General features: G+C 44.0%; 1 protein-coding gene across 4 annotated transcripts; it reads left to right on the top strand.

The window, feature by feature from the left end:
• The first annotated feature begins 462 nt into the window (after window positions 1-462).
• On the top strand, window positions 463-15,223 carry STRA8 (stimulated by retinoic acid 8). 4 transcript variants are annotated; one of them, XM_062568489.1, is made up of 10 exons: window positions 463-529; window positions 1,304-1,527; window positions 3,124-3,199; window positions 4,446-4,530; window positions 4,902-5,054; window positions 6,986-7,018; window positions 8,229-8,511; window positions 9,456-9,532; window positions 11,290-11,401; window positions 14,976-15,223. In XM_062568489.1, the coding sequence occupies exons 2-10, from the start codon at window positions 1,330-1,332 to the stop codon at window positions 15,048-15,050; spliced, it is 1,092 nt and encodes a 363-aa protein (XP_062424473.1). In that variant the 5' UTR covers window positions 463-529; window positions 1,304-1,329; the 3' UTR covers window positions 15,051-15,223. The 4 variants fall into 4 exon arrangements, with proteins under 4 accessions (XP_062424473.1, XP_062424479.1, XP_062424486.1 ...); XM_062568495.1 differs by having other exon boundaries at window positions 507-529; window positions 1,324-1,527; XM_062568502.1 differs by lacking the exon at window positions 6,986-7,018 and having other exon boundaries at window positions 507-529; window positions 1,324-1,527.
• The last annotated feature ends 3,926 nt before the right edge of the window (window positions 15,224-19,149 follow it).

The following is a 19,149-nucleotide window of genomic DNA, read 5'->3' as shown; positions in this document are numbered from 1 at the left end:
CACGTCCACTGCCCCCCGCCACGGGTGGGGCCCGTGTTTCCTCCCGCCCCGCCCATCCCCTCCCGGCGCGGCGCCCCGGGTCCCCCCCCCGTGTTTTCCCGCCTCTTTGTCCCCCCCCCCCTTCCATTCCCTCCTCCCCCCGCCGGCAGCTCCAGCCCGCGTTCTCCTCGCCTCCCTATTGGCACCCCGCCGGCGCCGCCGGCGCTCCCATTGGTCGCCCGCCACGTGCGGCGCATGTTGCTGGGCGCGGTGTGGGCAGAGGCGCGCCGGCGGGCGCGGGAGCTGCGCGGCGGCCGGGGCCGGGGCCGGGGCCGGGGCCGGGGCCGGGGCCGGGCGGCACTGCCGGGAGTGCCGCCCTCTCCGCCTGAGGAGCCTCGTCGCGTGGGGTTTTTTGGGCGACCGCAGAGGGTTTTTTTTAAAAAAAAAAAAAAAAAAAAAAAAAAAAAAAAAAACGCCGGGGTGTTTTTCCTCCCGGCTGTGGAAGAAAAAGCAGGCGCGGGAGTTCTGCCGTGCGTACGTTCTGCTGCCGGTGGGTAACAGGGGCAGCAGGTCGGGTTTGGGCGTTTCTCCTTCCTCGCTCCTTGTGGGGCTGCAAGTGCGGGCAGACCCCCCAGCCCTTCCGTGCGAGGGCTTCCCACCCGCTGCTTGGGGTGGGGCATGTCGCGACTGAAGCACGTCACGACAGCAGCCAACCCCCTTCCCCCACCCGTAAGATTTTTGGGAAATGTTACACCGGCTGCTGCAGGGCTGAAGCTGAACTGGAAAGTTGTTAGCACAACAGGCAGCACGAACTTACTTTACTGGTTGATCATCCTTAGCTACATATTTACCCAAATCTAGTATATCAAAAGAGTGAACGGATCCATTTTGTAATACACTGTAAATATGCATTGCTTGGGGTAATTAATTGACTTTTTGTGCTGCTCACCAAAGTTTCAGTGCTAGGCTTATTGTGTGAGTAGCACCTGGTGACTTTTAAGTTGTAGCACTGCCATATCTCTGTAAGGTGTGATCAGTCTTTTTAGTGATTTCAGCAGAAGTTTGATGGGGCTACTGACAGCGAAGCACGCTGAGTAGCAGATGATTTAATTAATATGATTTTTTTCTACACTATATCTTTTAACCAAAAATGGTGTTTATGGAGCTACCTCCCTCAATTCTACTCCAGTATCATGACTTTAAGCTATGATTTCCTGCCAAATGTGAGCTGGAACACTCTTGTACATCGCTTTACCTCTTTATCTGTCCACTCCCCTTGCTATGGAGTTGCTTTTCCCTCACTTACATTCTTTTTATTTGGTAGAAATAAATGTTGCGTTGCAGCTTTTGATGGAGACAGCTGACGACTGTAGCAAGCCACACGTCAGAGTGAGTCCCAGTTCCCTGAACCAGCTGCCAGAGATCGAGCCAGAGCCGCGCGTGCTAAAAAGACGCTTGTCGCAGGCGCGCCACCGGGCCAAGCTGGCAGGACTCTTCAACAGCTTGCGGGAAACTGTTCTGTCCCAGTCGGGCAACTCGGCCTCCAAGGTGCGGAGAGCAGTGACTGTGTTTGCCTGTTTGTCACTATTACATGCGTGTATGTTTAAAGTTAACTAGATTTGCTGTGATGCCCACTGTACCTTTAGGGGTGCCAGAGTCTGTGTAATTTCACTGCCTGCAGTTTGCCTGGATCCGTTTTGCTTTGCTCATGCAGCTGTCAGCTCAGCGTGAGCAAATTGCTCGCTTTCTCTTCTCAGCGTCATGGGTTTATCGTGTGGCTCATCGGCGCTTTGCTTGTGGCAGTTCTGCTGCTTCTTAATAGCAGTATTTTGGAAATTAATCAAGGAATCCCATGATGAAAGTTTCCTGATTTCGCAGCTTTTTTTGCTATGAAATCAGAACTAGTGAGTTTAGGGGCAGAAGTTGAGGGAAGAAAAGGGAATAATTTATTCAGTGTTACGAGTTGCAGTCTGTCTTAGGAGACAGTCTGGAAAAACAAGTCAGGAGAAAAGACAACAGCCAGTACTGTTTACTGCACTTTATTAAACTAAGAAACTATTTAACCAAAAGAGATACTGTTTATAAAGGTGGAATTGGCCTGGAACATGTGCAAAATGCTGCTGCCTAGGGCTTGTGCCTGCCAAGCCCCTTCCCTCTGATGCAGTTCGAGGTAAGAGCTCAGCTTGCCCAGCTGTGAACAAGCTGAAGTCACCGTGATCTCCAAAGCTGAGACGAAACAAATGCTTGTTTTGCCTAATCTAAGGAGACTCTGTTAATATTCCAGTTCTTTCCACAGTGGGCTCCTGAGTTTTCATAGTTTGGTAAGTCCTCCCGATTTATTCCTAGCCAAAAACTGCTCTGTTCCATAGTATAATGTGCCTGTCACGGACTTCTTGGGGTCAAGGAAGATAGAATATTTTTGGGAGTCTAAATACTGATGTTCTCACCTAATCCTAGTGCTTACTGCCTGGCTAAAACATCCCCTGCAGACAGTGTGCAAAGCAGGCCTCCTGCCTAAGGTGACTGTGAATGGTCTCAATGATCATGTCGATCTTGAAAGATTTTTGAGTTGTGTATGTTTAAATGCATTGGCCAGATGCTCTCAGTTATGCCTGCTATAAATGATGAAGGGATGATGTGCAGCACAGTGAAGTGGCTCCAGTTTGCATCAGTGTAGTAGAGCGCAGACATGGCAAAGGCTTCTGCTAGCATAATTCTCACAGGAAATGATTAGTAAAATTTTAATGCCCAGTGTTGGTAACCATCCATCAAGACTTCACAGGGTGGCATTTCTGGACATGCTCCAAGAAGAGAATGATCCAAACAAGAACAGTTGCTGATGGAAGGAGATCAGAGTTAAGCAGCAAATGGCTGTGTGACTGGGTGTTATGTGTATGTATTACATAGTATGTACCCTAATATTTATATTTAAGTTTGCTCTGATACTAGTTCTTTCATTTTTTTCAAAGTGGATAAAAGTGGATAAAGGTAGATAGTGAAACAACTCTGTGAGTGGTTCTCACAGAGACTTTGAGATAACCGAAGGTCAAAATGAAGCAAAGTGTAGAAAACAACCAAGGCATGTTAAAACATGAATCCAGTCAGAGCCAAGAGCAATCAGTTCTGATTTCTTTTTATGTTTAGTGTCAGGTTTTGCGTAAGGCTAAGAATTATATCCAGGAGCTGGAGCAAACCCTGGGTTCTTTGCTGAAGATGAAAGGTACTGTATGCCTTGTATTTGTCTTGCACAGTTTGCTTGGACTTGTATTTTATTTATTTAATAGAAGCAGCTGGATGCACACTGAGCCACGGCTTTAGCTGCAGCCATAAGCAAGGGACAGTGTGAAAGTCTAGCAACCCACAAAGCACCGTTCCCCAGGCATACCCCTCTGGCTTGCAATGTTTTCTACCCCCTGCCCAGCCCAGTCTGGGCTGGGGGAAGGAAACCAGCAATTCCTGCTGGCCTGGGGCTGGTGTGAGCTCCCTGGCATGGTGAGTCAAGTACAGGCAGGGTTGAGCTGGAGACTGTAGCGTCCCAATTTGAGGCAGAGGTACAAGAGAAAGACAGAAAGTCCACTGAGGATTTCCTCGCAAAACTGTGAGAAGTGGGAACCTCTTAGAATTTAGTTAAGAATTTGCTCTAGGAACAAGAAGGAAGAGAGAGGCTGCGTTTTTGTTTTTTTCCAGCTTACTGGGTCACCTTCAGGTGCTCCTGCAACACCATGCTTCCCAACTGTCTGGCCACTGCATGCTGACACTGGCCAAGGACTCCCATGGCAGAAATAGGGCTGGGAGTCCATGTGCTAGAGAATTGGGACATATTTTTTATGTCCGTTCAGTGTCCAAAATACTGTCACAAAAAAAAATCTATTTGTGTAACTTGCACCTCAAATCATTGGCATCAATTGAAAATCCTGGTGCTTGAAATGAGCCAATTCCTCTGAACCCGCACGCTTGGATAACCTGCGAAATGCAGTGATAGGTAGAGCAAATATTTGGACAGAGAAGGAGGTTTGAAGTGATCGCAAGCAGTGGAGCTGGCTAAGGAGAGTTTTGAGGTAAATGTCCCCTTGCACGTACATCTAACTCATACTGCTTCTAATTCACAGAATTTGCTTGTCTGGGGTTTTTACATACAGCTTGCTGGCTGCACAGCAATCACAAAATGCTGTATTGACAGGTTCTTGCCTAGACTGTGATTTGCTGGTGGTTTTTACTGTTATTTTTTTCTGTTAAACCAGCATTACAAAAGGAGCAGTGATACTAAGTCCCTCAGTGATCATAAGCTCCCAGTCATGTTAGCCACTTTATAGGGGAGCCTGAGGTGTCTTGTCGCACATCATTTTTGCCTAATCAAAAGCTCTGGCTCGTGACAGCAAAACCAGTTGTCAGAATTGATTGGGATGAGGAGTAAGAGGGGAGGCAGGCACTCCTCTGACATGACGGCCACCTTTCTGCTGCAACAGAGTCCTTCAGCCTGGAGGATGGGAGCCCATCCAGCTTGGAGGAAGTCAGAGAGGAGTATGTCAAGAGGCACTTCGGCAGTCACAGGTAAAGACTTGTACCAAGCAAAGAAAGATGATAGTTCTTTACACCTGCTTCCAGCATCTCTTTGTCCGTGTTACTGAGGTACCAAGAAGCCTGTCAAAAGGGAAAGATGAAGAGATCTCACCAAGACCCTTGTAATCCCATTCAGTGCATGAATACCCTAGGTGTTGGTCTCATTTTCAGACAGTGCTTATATTCCTTTCCCTCCTGTATAGCTCATTTGCACCAAGGAGATCTCACTTACTTGCGAAGCAAAAGGGAGGAAAAAGGCCTGCTTGGGAAGAATGGCCTCCGACTTCATCATGGGCCATGACAGGGGCATCACTAATCCAGCTGAGAATTAATTTAGCTTTTTTGCTATGTGTTCTTCCCAGCACTGCATCCCCCTCAGAAACTGTGAGTGAGAGTGGCTCTACGATCTGGTGTTTGATTCAAGAATATGAAAAAAACACAATGGAAGAGGATGGGAAGCCAGGACTTATTGAGTCCTCAACCACTTCGTCCCCTGATCTGGTGGAATTTGAACGGTAGGTTCACGCTTGGTTACCTTCCATTTATTCATTTGTTTAAGACTGCACACTCAGTCCCTGCTGTATGTGCAGCCTTGTTGGAGCCTGCATTGCCGTGTAGAAGCCTCAAGCCAGTGACTTCAGTCCTGCTGGTGAGGTTGCTGAGCACCTCTTGAGTCTCTTGCCCATGCTTGGCATGTGAATGGGTTCCCAACATTGTGGCAGCCCCTAGCTTTACTGGCCTTGGAGAATCTCTGATTTTCCATCCATCCTCAAGAAAGAGATAAACTTCGATTCAAGTGTGTAAGTCCCTTTCCAACTGCTTAGGTGGCTTACAGAGTAAGAAGCAACATACCTGCTGACAATGGTGTAAGGGGCAAGCTCAAATAGAGTGAGGGTATATTCATTGAGTGTGACAAATCCTGGCATGTCCCCCTGTAGGTGTGTGATATCAGTGCCACTGTCAAGCTCTATCCTCACAATGGGACCATATTTCAGGAAGGTAGAAATTGCTGTACCAGATCAAGTGCACAAGCTGCGAGCTGTGTATGTTCTGTGGGAGGTGCAAGGTAGACAGATGTGGGCAGGTGTCTTCCTCATAATGATGTTCATTCTGCCTCTAGTTGACATTGAAGTTTGAGCGCTCATGTTCTGTATAGAATTAGGTTTTTGACATTCACATTCCATAGGATCTCAGCAGGGTATGGCTGGAAGAGCATGTAGCCTTCAGCCTATGTCTGCAGAAGAGCAATTGTCTAGAAGACTTCAGAAGGCACTCCTCAAAATGACTGCAACACAGGGAGGGAGAAAAGAAACCTGAACACTCACATGTGCGTTCCCATAGCAAAAAGGTGTGAGGCCCTTGGGATCAGCTAGCAAATGCCTGATGCAGGAGCTAGGAATCAGAGCAGAGTTCTGTTACCAGTGATCTATGTATTTTAATCTGGGATTATAATGGTAAAATTACTTCTTTTGGGTCAAAGTTACTCATATTTTAAGTACGTTATTCATCACATTCTTCCCCTTGCATCAGACAGCACTAGGATATACTTCGGGGTCATGCATGCTTGTCAGAAAGGCTGAATGATCATGTCATTATAAAGGTTTAAGAAACAGTGACTCATTTTATCTATTCCATGTTGTCAAGTTTACCCCAGTTACCCAGGCAGACGTTTGTCAAATTTGTGTTCAGAACATCCAGCTCAGGAGACTCCACAGCTGGAGCTGGCATCCTCTTCCAGAGCTGATGCACCACCTTAAAGAAAAGCTTCCACAGTTCCTTCTTTTCTTTTGATCTGAGTTGGTGTTTTTTATGACATTCCCTTGGACTGAGTTTTTCATCAGGACGAAACTGCAGCTGAGCCAGCAGATGGCTGTAGCCTACCACTGTTTCTGCTCTTGCTTTTGTGAGAACAGAGAGATGTCTGTAGGAAGGTATCATTTACAAGACCTTGAAATGTGCTGAATCAAGATTTTCTGAGAGAAGTAAGCTCTGCTTCATCAAAGACTGCACAACAGAGCCATAAACTCTCCTTCTCCTTCTTCACTGACAAGATAAACCAGTGTCATTGCCATGTTACATGGACTCTGGCATTTACCCTGCAGTTTTATGGCAGAGCACAGTTGCTTTATAGCTAATCCTTCTTGCAAAATGATCTTTAACTGACACAAAACAGCAGGGACTGTCCCGCAAAGAAAACAAGCGCCTTTCAGTGATAATCTAATTATGTTATTTTGGCAGCATCAGAAATGTGTTGGGCTTCGAAGAACTTTGTATTTCCATGTCCTGTACCAGGTACCCCAGTGATAGCACTGCACAGTACTCTTTCCCCTGCAAAATGTGGTTGCCTCTTACCATCTGAAAGAACTTGATGGTCATGGTTCAAGCTTAATTTCTTTCTCAGAGCAATCTAATAGTAATTCATGTTCTTCTGTTTGAGAAACTCCAGATCTTTCATTTGGAGCTGGACTCAGAACCCTTGGTGAGTATAATAGCTGAAATGAGAGTGCTAATTCTCTTTAGGATATTTTTGTCTCTAGGAATGGTGGCAAAAGCTGCAGAGCATGGAGATAGAAGGGTAAACATGCTTATACTTGCATGCGGGATTATTTTAAGACTTTCAATTTGGTTTATTAACTATTAAAAGTTAAAAGACTGAACAGTTTTGATTTACTTGCTCATGCAGTACTCTTCTGTTAACCAGGAAATTTGCTCAGTTAGGATATCTTTCAAGGAATCATTCTGAGCTCAGTCAAATATAGTAACAATGATTTCTGCTTGTATTACTTTCCTTCAGATTCCTTTAAACTTATTCTTTTCATCTGAGAAGCTCTATAAACATTTAATAAATTTTAAGTAACCTTCAGTGCTACTTTCTATAGTAGATGTTGTTATCCGTAGTTCTCTGTGTCATACCGTGCTAACAGAAGCAGCAGACTGGTTCTGTGATTTAGACACCAGATTAAAATTAAGATGTTTTATGTTCAATTGCTGAGTTTGCTACAGACCTCTTACAAGTCAAGCTTGCAGACATGGTTCCTCAGATGTAAAATGGAGGAAATTGAGCTCCCATGCTTGCTCAAGCAGAGCTTTCAGGCCTGAGGTAGTCTTCCTCTTGGTATGCACAGTGCCTAATACCTCAGGGTCATGACATTGGCCAAGGCTTTAAAGCGTAGTGCAATACTAATAAAAGTACAAAAAAATAGCTTATAGTATAAAAGCCTCAGAACACTAAGACAAGTACTCAAAGTTTATGAAATGCCAGAATGAAGTTTGCCTTTGCAGCTGCAGCGGCTGGAGCTTCACTCGTGAGGCAACTGTGCTGAGGCTCTGGCTGGAGCCTGCCTTTTACAGATGAAGTCTTGGCAGAACAGAGTTGCTAAAATCTTCAAACAGCATTGGGCAACCTTCATCAGTTGTGTGAAGTCTGGCAGCGGGTAGTCAGAGAAGCAGTTATGAATCAGAGCTGCTCCCCAGTCATCATAAAATCATAGAATGGCAAGGTTGGAAGGGACCTCTGGAGGTCATCTAAGTCCAGCCCTCAGCATAGCCCATACAGGGATTAAACCCACAACCTTGGTATTAGTAGCACTGCACTCCAACCAACTGAGCTAAACCTGCCCATGCTGCTTTCTGGTAGATAACTGCATCAGAGCTTGCTCTTAGAGATGCTCCTTTTCCTTTCATTACAGGTATCTGTGTTTTTATAAGCACACAGTGGACCTGCTGATAGAGCATGGCATAGTTTGCACTGAAGAACTGCCTCTTCCTGTAGTCTCCACAGCCATTTCCCACCTCTGGCAAGAACTTTCTGAAGAAAGGAGAGACAGCATCTTGCATTACTGTAGTCAGAGAGATTTCCTCCTGGATCCCAAGGCTCCTTGCCAAGAGCCTGCATGCACTGAAGGCAGCGTGAGGGACAGCAGAGGTAACAGTGAGGAAGCCAGTGGTTCCTTGGTCTCCACACAGGAGGAAGTAAGTATTCAGTAATGCAGCCCAACTGCCTCTGAGGCTCCAAGCCTTGAGGAGCTAATTGGCTGTGCAGCTTTTAATTGGAGACATACAGTAATTGTAATTCAGTTTGCCCATGACCACTTGAATGCATAAATGGAACCTGTAAGCAGTCTTTGAGTAAAGTCTGCATTGAATTCTCTTTTAATATGATATGTAGCAAGCTGTCAGCAGGCAGTGGTAGTAGTCCTGCTAATCTCCCCTGACCTATAGTGTTTCTGTGCTAAGTGACAGTTGCATTTGCTCTAACTTACTCCGGGGGAGAGAGCAAGAACAAGGATTACAGAGTTATCATCCTCTGCAACTTCTCCAGAGAGCACAAATGGTTTAAACTCAGAAGGAATACCCGATTTCCCAAGTCACAGGACACTTGGGCAATTCACATTGCTGACCTACTTGGGAAATGCCATGGAGATATTACATATACAGTACTTCCTGGCACAAAAAATTTTTGATGGAGGAGATTAATAAGTTTATGGGTCTGTAACATGGACAATCCGAACTCCATTGTAAGGCAGGTCGCATGCTGGAGTCAGGTTTGGTGAGAGTGGCTGGCGCAGCTACGATCTCTGGCCCTAAACAGCAGTAACAGCCCAAAGTTAAGGCTGGAAAGTGCTGGTATAGTCCATGTTTTTTCCTGCTATGTTGGGAGAGTTTAATGTAAGCCTAATTCCTAGAGGCTGGCGCAGGCCTAAAGGAATGGACTAATATTGTGCTCTTAGTCATGAAATATTGTTATTATTACTGTCTCCACAAAACATCATGGGTTTACTCTAACAGTAAACATGTCTGTTAAATAGGAAGAAAGAATTTCATGTTTCTTTAAGACATAATTATTAAAAATTTTAGCCTAGGTAAAATTCTAAAGTGGCTGGATGTGTTGACATCTGAAGTGTTTTCTTTGGTAGGTAATGTTTGAAGATGCATTTGATGTTGCTTCTGGTTTCCTTGACAGAAATGAGACTCAGGGAATGTCTAGTCAGAGGTAAATTATAAACCCACCTCTTCTCCTAGATAGTGTACACATCCATTGGAGCACATCAGTAGACTAACTTTTTTTTGTGTGTGTGTGTGCCTAATTTTTAGTAAATGGTTAAAATAGAAGCCTCTAGCTGTGGTGCTCACAATAATACTCTCTCCTAAGATGTAAAAGTGAAATGATAGGCATTTGCATGAATGCATGAATAGGCGTTTACAGCAGAACAAGGAAGAATCGCTTACCAAGAGTGCCCAAGCAGTTCCAGATAATAGTGGGTCCAGCTGGCAGTTGATTCCTTTACTGCTCCTCATAACTTTCTCTTGTCCAGTTGAAAAGTTTGCAATGTTTTCCTGGTTTTTTTTTCTTTTACTTGACAGGACTATGACGTTCCCTGGATAAAAGTCAGCTGACTGTGAACTGTGCTATTATTTGATGAGACAAAAATAACTTTTTTTTTTTAAACATTGCCTTCCTTACCTTTACCAAATACTGTAATTCAATCAAAAGGAGTTGATCAAGCTGAAGTGAGGTTGACTGGAACAGTGACATTGAAGAAACATGAGATCTATTAAATAATAACATCTTTTTCCTCTGCAGGTCAAATCACAATTCCCTAACAATTCCTTAAGAGAGAACATGTCATAAACAAAACTGGCACTGCATTTGATTTTGCCAGTAGATGGGAGAAAGACAAGAGTTGTTTTCCTCAAGAGGAAAATTGCATTATGACTCATGTCTTATGTATTCTCACTTGGTCTTTATATTTAGTTAGGATTTTTTTTTTTTTTGTCTTTGTAAAGTGTTTTTAATACCTCTTTGGGATTCAAATTTCTGTGTATTTTTTCATATTCAAAGGGTTCTTTAGTATGAATTTTGTTCTCCCTTTTATCACTGCTCCACTTTGCACTTTCAGAACAGCATGAATGAAAATAAGGTTGTTTTGGCTGTTGATCAGAATACACTTGAATACACAATAAAGCTTAACAAAACACAAACCCGTTAAATAACGTTGATTGCTCAAATCATGATTAAATAACATTGTTTTCTTTTGAAATAAGAAAAAACATTCCTTAATGCTGCAATTTCTTGCTGCCATCTTTGCAGTTTAGAGATTAGCACCCAAAAATCTAGTATAAGCTCCAAATTTGATTAGTATTTCAGTAGTCGCTTATTCTGTCTCCTCCTTTTTCTGTCACCCTGAGCCTTGTAATTCAGGGCAGAGATGTGTGGGCAGAACTTCATAAGATCTCATACAGAATATATAGGTGAGGCTCAGAGTGAATATGTGAGCCTTTTACCAAAGTTGCTCATTACCCTAGTAAGAAGCTGCTAATGAAAGCCAATGTGTCAGGCCATTACCACATAGTTACCACTCAAACCACTTAACAAAAAAAGTCAAAGCTATTCCTCTGAACAACCCTAAAAAATATCTTACCAAATAACCTCTGTTGCTCTGCATTATAATGAATGCATGCTTTTCCCTAAAACAGTATGAGAACTGCAGTCATGTAGCAGTAGATTTCTTTGTTGTGATAATGGTTCTTGTCTTGCAATTCTCTGTTCTAAGTGTCTTCCTTACATTTGTCAGTATCTCCTCCACCCCTCCTTGTTTTGTTCAGCTGTTGCCTTTAATATCAGATTCATCTTGAAAACGATCTTTTTTTGATATGTAAGTAAAACGTTGAGGAGAGAAAGTAAGTAGGAGAAAAGACAGGACAAGAAATTAAATATATTAATATATGTATTTGTGGTTCCATTTGCAGTTCAGCATTTGGCAGCTGCACTTCTGAAAATCCAGAGGATCACCACAGACTCTATCTGCAGATCATTGACTTCCTAAAAAGCCTTTTCTTTGCTAATGCGCAGTTTTGCCAGGTAAGCTTTGCCAAAGGATTCCTTATAGAAAGAGCAGCGTATTTCTCTTGTTGTTAGAAAGGGATTTCTTTCTCCTGCAATTTTCCTCTTATTCTCCAGCATCATTAAAACAAGAACTTGGGAGCCATTACTTCAGATGTGTTGTTCCAAAGTTCAACAGCATTCTTACATTGATTATGTAAGAAGCAAGGTTTGAGGGGTTAGTAGCATGTAGAGCGTTACTCAAAATGGCAATGACGTGAGGAACCTTTCATTATTCTTTGCATAGAACTTCCACGTGGAAAAGCTTCAGTGATCTCATCTGAGCAGGCAAATCAGTGCCTGCTCATTTTGCTATTCTCCATTACCCACAGGCTGCTGATCTTGAGCTCAGCCAGCTCACCTTGTTCTTTGTCTTGGTGCCAGGCTGCCTCGTCTGGGACATCTGCATGAAGGCTTCACGTGCTCCAAAGGCCTGATAAACATCTGCTGGGCTCTTACCCTAAGTCTGCTGTTGCAGGTTCACTGTACCAGAAGCCATTTGATTTGCAGTGTTCTTCCTCCCCTTTCTTGCTCCAGTGCTGAGGAGGGATCTGAGAACATGCCCAGGATAGGGGACCAAAAAGGAGAGCTTCTGCAGCAAAAGGCTATTTGTTTGGTCTCAGAGTCAACTGTATCTGTGCAGTGGCCACTGTTTTTGTGTTTTCTGTTACTACCTAGCTTTTGCTGGTCTCTTGCTTGAGCAGGTGCTCCATTGAAGGAAATAGTGATGAGGGGAAATGAGACAGAAAACAAAATAGAAACTATTTTTTACACTGCTGTCTCTATCACATAATGACTGCTCCTTGCTATTTGGATCCTACTAGCTCAGAAAGCCAGTCACACTAGAGGAGATGCAGAGAGATAACAGGAAACACAGCAAAAATCATTAAACAGGAACAGCTGGAGTAGGATTTGTAAGCATGGGAAGAAAAGAAAGACTTGAGGGGTAGTATGGGAGAATTTTGTAAAACAGTAAGTGCTGTAGAGATAGTAAACATAACATGTTTTAGATAGCTTCTAAAAACAGAACTAAAAAGCACCCAATGAAATGAACAGGCAGCACGTTAAAAAAAATACTTTTTCATGGAAGTTATCAGGTTTAACTTGAGGAAACTTGTTCGTCAGATGGTGCAACAGAGATTGAAAGATTAAAAAAAAAAGTGGATTAGAAAAATTTCTGGAGGATTAATTCATTGCTGGCTAATAAACTTGAAGGTCTGAGTACAATTTGCTGTTCAGAAGATCCACCACAGATTGCAGCAAATACTATCAGACAGAGCACACTACATGCACAGTTTTTGCACTTCTTGTCTAAACATCACTCCTTGCTATTGTCAAAGCTACACAGATCTGTAGTTTGTGAATTGCCACATTTGGCTTAAGAAGAGGGGTCTTTCTAAGTTTATGTAAATGACCACGAACTAAAGGTGGCTATAAAAGAAAGAACAGCTTTATGCAAGACAGTATTTTCTGTTTTTAAATATCCTTTGTGAATGTCATGCCCAGCAGCATTAGGCACTCCCAGTTTGTTCTTCAGCTTGGTGTTGCATTGGTGTGTGTGAGCCCAAGTCCATCTCACAGCAACCAGGCCAGATGGTATGAGAAAACATTGCACCTCTTTCAAGCTTTGAAGAGGGATGGTTGTATTAGGACTAGAACAGGAATGATGGGAAGATGTGCAGCAGAAGAAAAAGCTGAGATACTGCAGATAGGCAGTTGACAAAGCTTTTGTGGATCCAAAAGGAAACAAAAGGCTGCGTGCACTTTATTATGCAGGAACTTTGAGTTTTCTGTGATAACAGAAGCCGATCAAAAGGGATTTTGAGCAGAAGTCACCCAGGCTATAGAGTACTGATAACATGAAGGTCGCAAGCTGTTTTGGTTTAGATAACTTCAGTACAGCACATTGAGAGAGTTGTGCCAAGAGGCCAAAAGAATCCAACTGACAAGATTTTCTGGTTTTGAGGACAGAAATTCAGCTCTATCTCACAGTAAACAGATCTAGGCAGTCATGGAAGTGGCCGCAGAGTGGGGGACTAGGAGACATCGCAGATAGCTTGAAATGCACTAATTCAGGCAGCAGCAGAGAGCCCAGTGTAGGCTATGCAATTTGCCCCAGTAAATGAGTTATGCAGAGCACACTAGACTCCTGTTCTTGGTTGGGATTGGAGCCCTTCCTGCTGCCTGGTTGCTCGCTCTGCGCTCTTTACATTGCACTGGTGTGACTGAATCCCAGCAGACCGTTCTTCCCCTGGTACAGTACCTCTGCCAGTGATATGCTAGCCCAGGAGTTTGCACAGGGATGGAGGCATAAAATATCCCAAGTGTTGCCCTGGTGCACTGTGCACATGCTTTGTAGAAGATACAGAGGTGGGGGGCAGATACGATAGTGAGGCAAGGCATGCAGTGTGTGCCTGACTGAAGTATGAAAGGCAGCCTGTGATCTCCTTACTTCAGCAGAGCTGATGAGGTGGCAGGTTTTATTGCTGGTCAGTAGGTACCAGTTCTCTGTTATGTCATTTCCAGTTAACTGTACAGTTAGGTGCTGTTGCTGGATTATGTACATTACCATTTCATAGTCACAGACCCACCGAGTGCAGCTCCCTTTGAGCTGCTGCTCTCAAAGCTGCCAGGGCTATGCACCCACTGGTATAAAATGCTTGAGAAAGAACCATACAAGAGGAGGGAAGAAATCATTTACACAAAGAAGAGGAGGGCTCTTAAATGGGCAGTGACCCAAGAGTAAGAACAGGAGCATGGAAGTTATGTGATAGAAAAATATTTCTGAGCATGAGATCAGTTAAGTAATTGCATCATTTTTCCAGAGTTGTTGTCTTGAGGCCACATTGTAAGAAATGCTTAGAAGCAAAGGCAGTAAAGCATTAAGCATTCAGATTGAGATCCAAATTTTCAACTGAGCATTTCTGCATCTTCAGATACACACTTTCTTTTAATTAAAAAAAAAAAAAGATTTTTAGGTGAGTCATGTCACAAGCAAGTGGGATTTAGTGCTCTGTAAGCTGTATATTCTGTTTTTAAAAGCACCAGTTTTCAAAAGCAGTCTTACCCTAGAGAGTCTTGCATCAATGCAGAAGGTGGACTGGACATACTGTAGAGAGGAACTCCTTCATCTCCTAGACTTTGATTTGTCAAGAGCCACTTACTTTCTATAAGCTGGTCAAACAGAAGATCATTTCTTTGTGTTGCTAAAAGAGCAGTAAAGCCTGAAGTCAATGGAAGTTAAGGGCTCTGGGAAGTGTTTGTGTCTTCAGAGCCTGTTATGTGACCCTATTGCTACTGCAGTCAGTAATACCCATCCAAATGACATAAAATGAAACAGGATGGAGCCCTATGATTTTTAGAAAGAAATTGGTTGAAAATTTGAGCTGTTCTTCATCAGGCACCTCAGTTCTGGTTGCTGATTCAGAGAGGAAGGAGGGCTTGTGGCTCATTAGCTGATTCATGCCAGCACTGACCAAACCAACAACTGTTTATCTGAAACACAACCAACTCTTGTGATTTTTAACCCTCCTTGGGTTTGGTGTTTTTTCAGGAAGAAGCTCTTCAGTTCGACTATGAGACTGTGATGCTAAGATGCACTGAGACCTTCGATGATGAAGATCTGTAAACAGTACCTGTTTGCTGATGTTTTGCCGAGCGTTGCTGGGTACACCAGATATACCAAGAGACTGCGTGTCTTTCGGTGGAGTGCCCCTTGGAGGGGTTGGAGACACTGTTGAAGTGATTTGTTGCTGTTGACTTCCCATTCCCTTGTCAGTGCTTCTTGATACATCAGTTGAGTAATTTATACCTTTAAAAGTTCTAGGTTTTAGATTATTTATAAAATCATAACAAAGAGTTTTTTTTGTCTATTGCTTCTTAATGCTTAATGAGGCATGTGCAGATAGGTGACTTTGTTTAGCATAAGCAGTGGCAGAGCAGAAAATAGACAGTATCAGTGTCATCCTGCACACTCACCTAACATGCAGATCTCAAACTGTGACTTGTAAAAGTCATCAAGTGTCTTCCAGCACGCTGGCAGTAATTCCCGTCTTGTACAACTTTTCAGCTCAGATTGGCAGCAAAAGAGGGATTTCTTCCTTTCCAGACAGACACAGAGAGTGGCACAGGTTTCTTCCCTCTTCTTTATGAGGACAAGAGCAGTGGCCATCTACTCTTGAGTTACCAGGAGAAGTGGAGGCACAGTAATAAACTTTGGAGTATTTACTTTTGGAAAGTGTGTCAACCTGAGCGAGGGCAAAGCCTCCAGTGCCCTTCTGCCACATCCTATTTTTTGATGATAGTGCTGCTCAGATGGTGTCTAGGAATTAAAAACCCTATGGAGATAAGTAAGTTCATTCACATCTCTGACGTATCTTTAGAGGCACTCTACAAATATAGACAAATGGTGCTCTAGCAGGGGTCATGCTGATAACCGCCACAAACGTGGGAACAAGGGCTGTGGAGCTGAGGCTGTGGTAGCACTCCCAATAGAGTGTTTCACAGACCATTTTGGTTTTGGGGGGGGGTCCCCCTACTTCACAGCTCCTGTTTGGGTTTAAGAGCTCCCATGAGTTCTTCAACCTCATTTTCCTCTGGCTTCCTGACGTGCTTCACGTGCGCAGGCTGCCACCACTTTCAGGCTTAAGGATGTTAGGAGCAAGGCTGGATCTCCCACCTCTTCCTCTGAGTCTCATTCACAATATATTAAGCATATCCATCCCCTGGACAGTCTGGGTCTGGGAACACATGCTGGTTGAAATAACTGTGTAGACTTTCCCTGTTAATCCAAGGTCAAACCATTCTTTACTTTAGCTCGTACAGATGTATGTAGAGTAGTAAGTGCATACATCAAGTGTCCTGCCTGTTTTTTCTCATCCTTTTGTAATTAGGAGGGGAAGGAGGAAGGAGGGAATTTTTTCTACAGCTTATTGCTTCTCTTTCAAATCTTGCAGACTCTTTCATTCCTTGTCCTAGTCCTTGCCTCATCACACCAGCAAATGCAGGACAGACTTGCGTAATCTCAGGTCTGTTTGCCATGTGACATCAGTTTGGTTACATCGGTGAGTCTCTCAGCAGGTCCAGCTTAAATACTGCATCAACTGAGGTCAAAGCTGACAAAGCTGGCTTGTGCTGTGCACCCTGTGCACAGAGGATGAGCAAGGATTAACAACCTTTTTAATTTGGGCTTTATGCCTACCCTTTTGAAGGCCAGCCTAGGACAGAAGTTAAACAGCAGCATATTCCCCTTTCAGAAGGTGCTTGCAGCCTTCCACAGGAGACTACTTTAAATGGACATCATAGGCTATGTAGATGCAGACCCTTAATTAAATGTAGGAGACCCTGGTGCTTTGCAGAGAGAGTTTGGGATTAGGACAGGCATGAACGTGCATAAGAAACATCAGATGTGTTCAGCTGGGGTGAAAACAGTGACACCCTGCAATCAGCAGCAAGCTTTGTGGGAGGTATTATGGAGTTGAGATGAAGAGTGCGCTAGTTTGATTCCTCCTGTCGAGTGGTTGTAGTTTACAAATGTGCAGGCACACGTGTACCATGGGAAGGCGGTTTCCCCTCCGGCAGAGCTGATGCTGCACAGGCGAAGCGGTAACCGACAGCAATGCATTCTGCTGGGTGCTTGCTGTTTCCCAGGCAATCCTCAGTTTTACATCTGAGGACCCTCTGTTTTTCATTCATTTTCATGAAGTAGGAGACAAACTGAAGCTCTGTCACTGCACTGCAAACCAAAGCTGCCTCCAAACGTCAAGTGGCTGAACGCAGCTGAGGAGTCGGAGCCCTGCAATCCCCACCTGCTTCACTTTAAAAAACTAGAAATTTCTCCCAAGGCAAATAAAAAGATTTTCCTTATATATAACAAACACACCAAAGAGAAAGTTTTGAAGGACACTTAAAGAGCCTGGGCTTGAAATCAGGACTTACACAGCTTCTGAAAACTGCCTCTAAGCCTTTACACACAAACACCAGCGTGCTCCCCCATGGCCACCTGTCCCTCCTGTGCTGTAGGATGGGCTGTGGTCAGGCTGATTAGCCTCCAGCAAGGATTCACCTTCCTCATCCTACATAAAGACATGCCTGGCTCTGCTCCAGAAAGCTCATGAGCCACACGCAAGCAGGGATGTGGGAACACGGCAGCAGACCGGAAGCGCAAGATAACAGCAGAGCAGATGAGCAATGGTCCCATCCATATGGTGGGGAGCAAAAAAACTCATTGAGGACAGATTTTTAGAGGAAATCTATGTCAAATTTTCTTTCCAACAGATCTAAATAAAATATAAACCTGGCACTTCCAGCATTCTACTAAGTCTTACGAGGAGAAACAAGAAATGGATGCAGCCTCCGCAGACTCACACAGAGCCAACAAAAACGCTGAGGTTCCCCATCCACGTTTCCCACCTTGCTTTCACCATATGGGGATCCCAGCCACAGTGCTGAAGGGAAGTCTCAACATGGAGGACACAGCATCTGAAGATTACATAATACAGCAGTTTTCACCCTTTTCTTGGTCGTGTAGTTCATTCATTAACTGCTGTATCCTGTTCTCCTCTAAACCAACTCTTCTTCCATCTTTGGAGATGGTCATAGCTCAGCTTGAATAATCTATCTGGATCTGCTCTTAGCAAGGGCTTGGCCCAGATGACTACCAGAGGTCACTTCCAACCTGAATTATTCTGTGATTCTAGTAATCACATGATAAAAACATGGCACTTGTTATGACAGTCACCCTAGAGACACTGCACTTTATATTTTATTTGATTTTCTCCAAAAATATCTCAATATAAATCTCAAGCTTATGATACAGCAGCAATGTTATTACATGTCACCAGCAACCCATACCACGTACAATCACACATGTATATGGCCATATTGATTAAGACTGTTTCCACTGATTGTAGAAAGAAGGAAGAATCTGCAAACTGACTTCCAGAGAAGTGATCTTCACTGCACAACTACCACACCAGGCCAAACAGGTAAAATGGAGACACATGGGACTTAGTAGTAGCATGGCTACATTAGTCTGAGCAAAAGCGCTTTTTCCCTCATCTTTGATGAAAACTCCTTTGTTGTTCTAGGATATGATTTCCCGGAAAAGTTGGTTCCCCTATGCCTGCTCCCAGCAATCCCAGGCAGGGTTCATTGCAGTGAAGTTCATTATTTCTGTAATGTCAATAGCCTAAGCGAGGTCTCTAGATTTTTTCTGCAGGTGTTTCTCCCTCCTTAGGCTGCAGAAGACAATCCATCTCATTAATCTCAGACAACTCTTAGAGCAGCATTCATCTGATCTTTAAAAATGTCATGGGAGCTAACTAGAGGTTCCCATTTCTTTTCTTTGGTCAGAATAGCGGCAAACTACAGGCTGAGACGAACATTGCTGCTGCAGATCTTTAGAGTGAGGGGGACGCACCTCAGCCCAAGAGACACTTGAAGGTGGGAGAGAGCCCACAGAGGGGTACCTGCTTCTCTGGCCCCATGAGCCACCACAGAAGGGGAAAGGAAGGTCTCTGCTTCAGCTAAACAGCTGGGGGACACCGAGGCTCAGCACAAGGAGGGAAACTGAATGGAGTTTGGTGTTCTCCAAAGCTGGGTTATGATCTTGCTGGAGATGGACAGGTAGAAGCAGAGAGGTGAAAGAAAAGTGACTCCTTTGAGGTTACCAGTGGCTCTGGGAAGAGAAAGGACATGTTATCAGCTGTTCTGCTCCAGCCTCTGGG

The sequence above is a fragment of the Rhea pennata genome, chromosome 1, assembly GCF_028389875.1.
Source record: "Rhea pennata isolate bPtePen1 chromosome 1, bPtePen1.pri, whole genome shotgun sequence".
Taxonomy (NCBI): Eukaryota; Metazoa; Chordata; class Aves; order Rheiformes; family Rheidae; genus Rhea; species Rhea pennata.
Note: the sequence above shows the minus strand (reverse complement) of the source record. Positions and strands in the feature narration are given on the sequence as shown.

Coding starts and splice junctions, on each gene's coding strand:
- STRA8 (XM_062568489.1), top strand. CDS start 1,330: ATGGAGACAGCTGACGACTGTAGCAAGCCACACGTCAGAGTGAGTCCC. Junction 4,531..4,901: donor AGGCACTTCGGCAGTCACAG/GTAAAGACTTGT, acceptor TGTTCTTCCCAG/CACTGCATCCCCCTCAGAAA. Junction 5,055..6,985: donor GATCTGGTGGAATTTGAACG/GTAGGTTCACGC, acceptor GAGAAACTCCAG/ATCTTTCATTTGGAGCTGGA.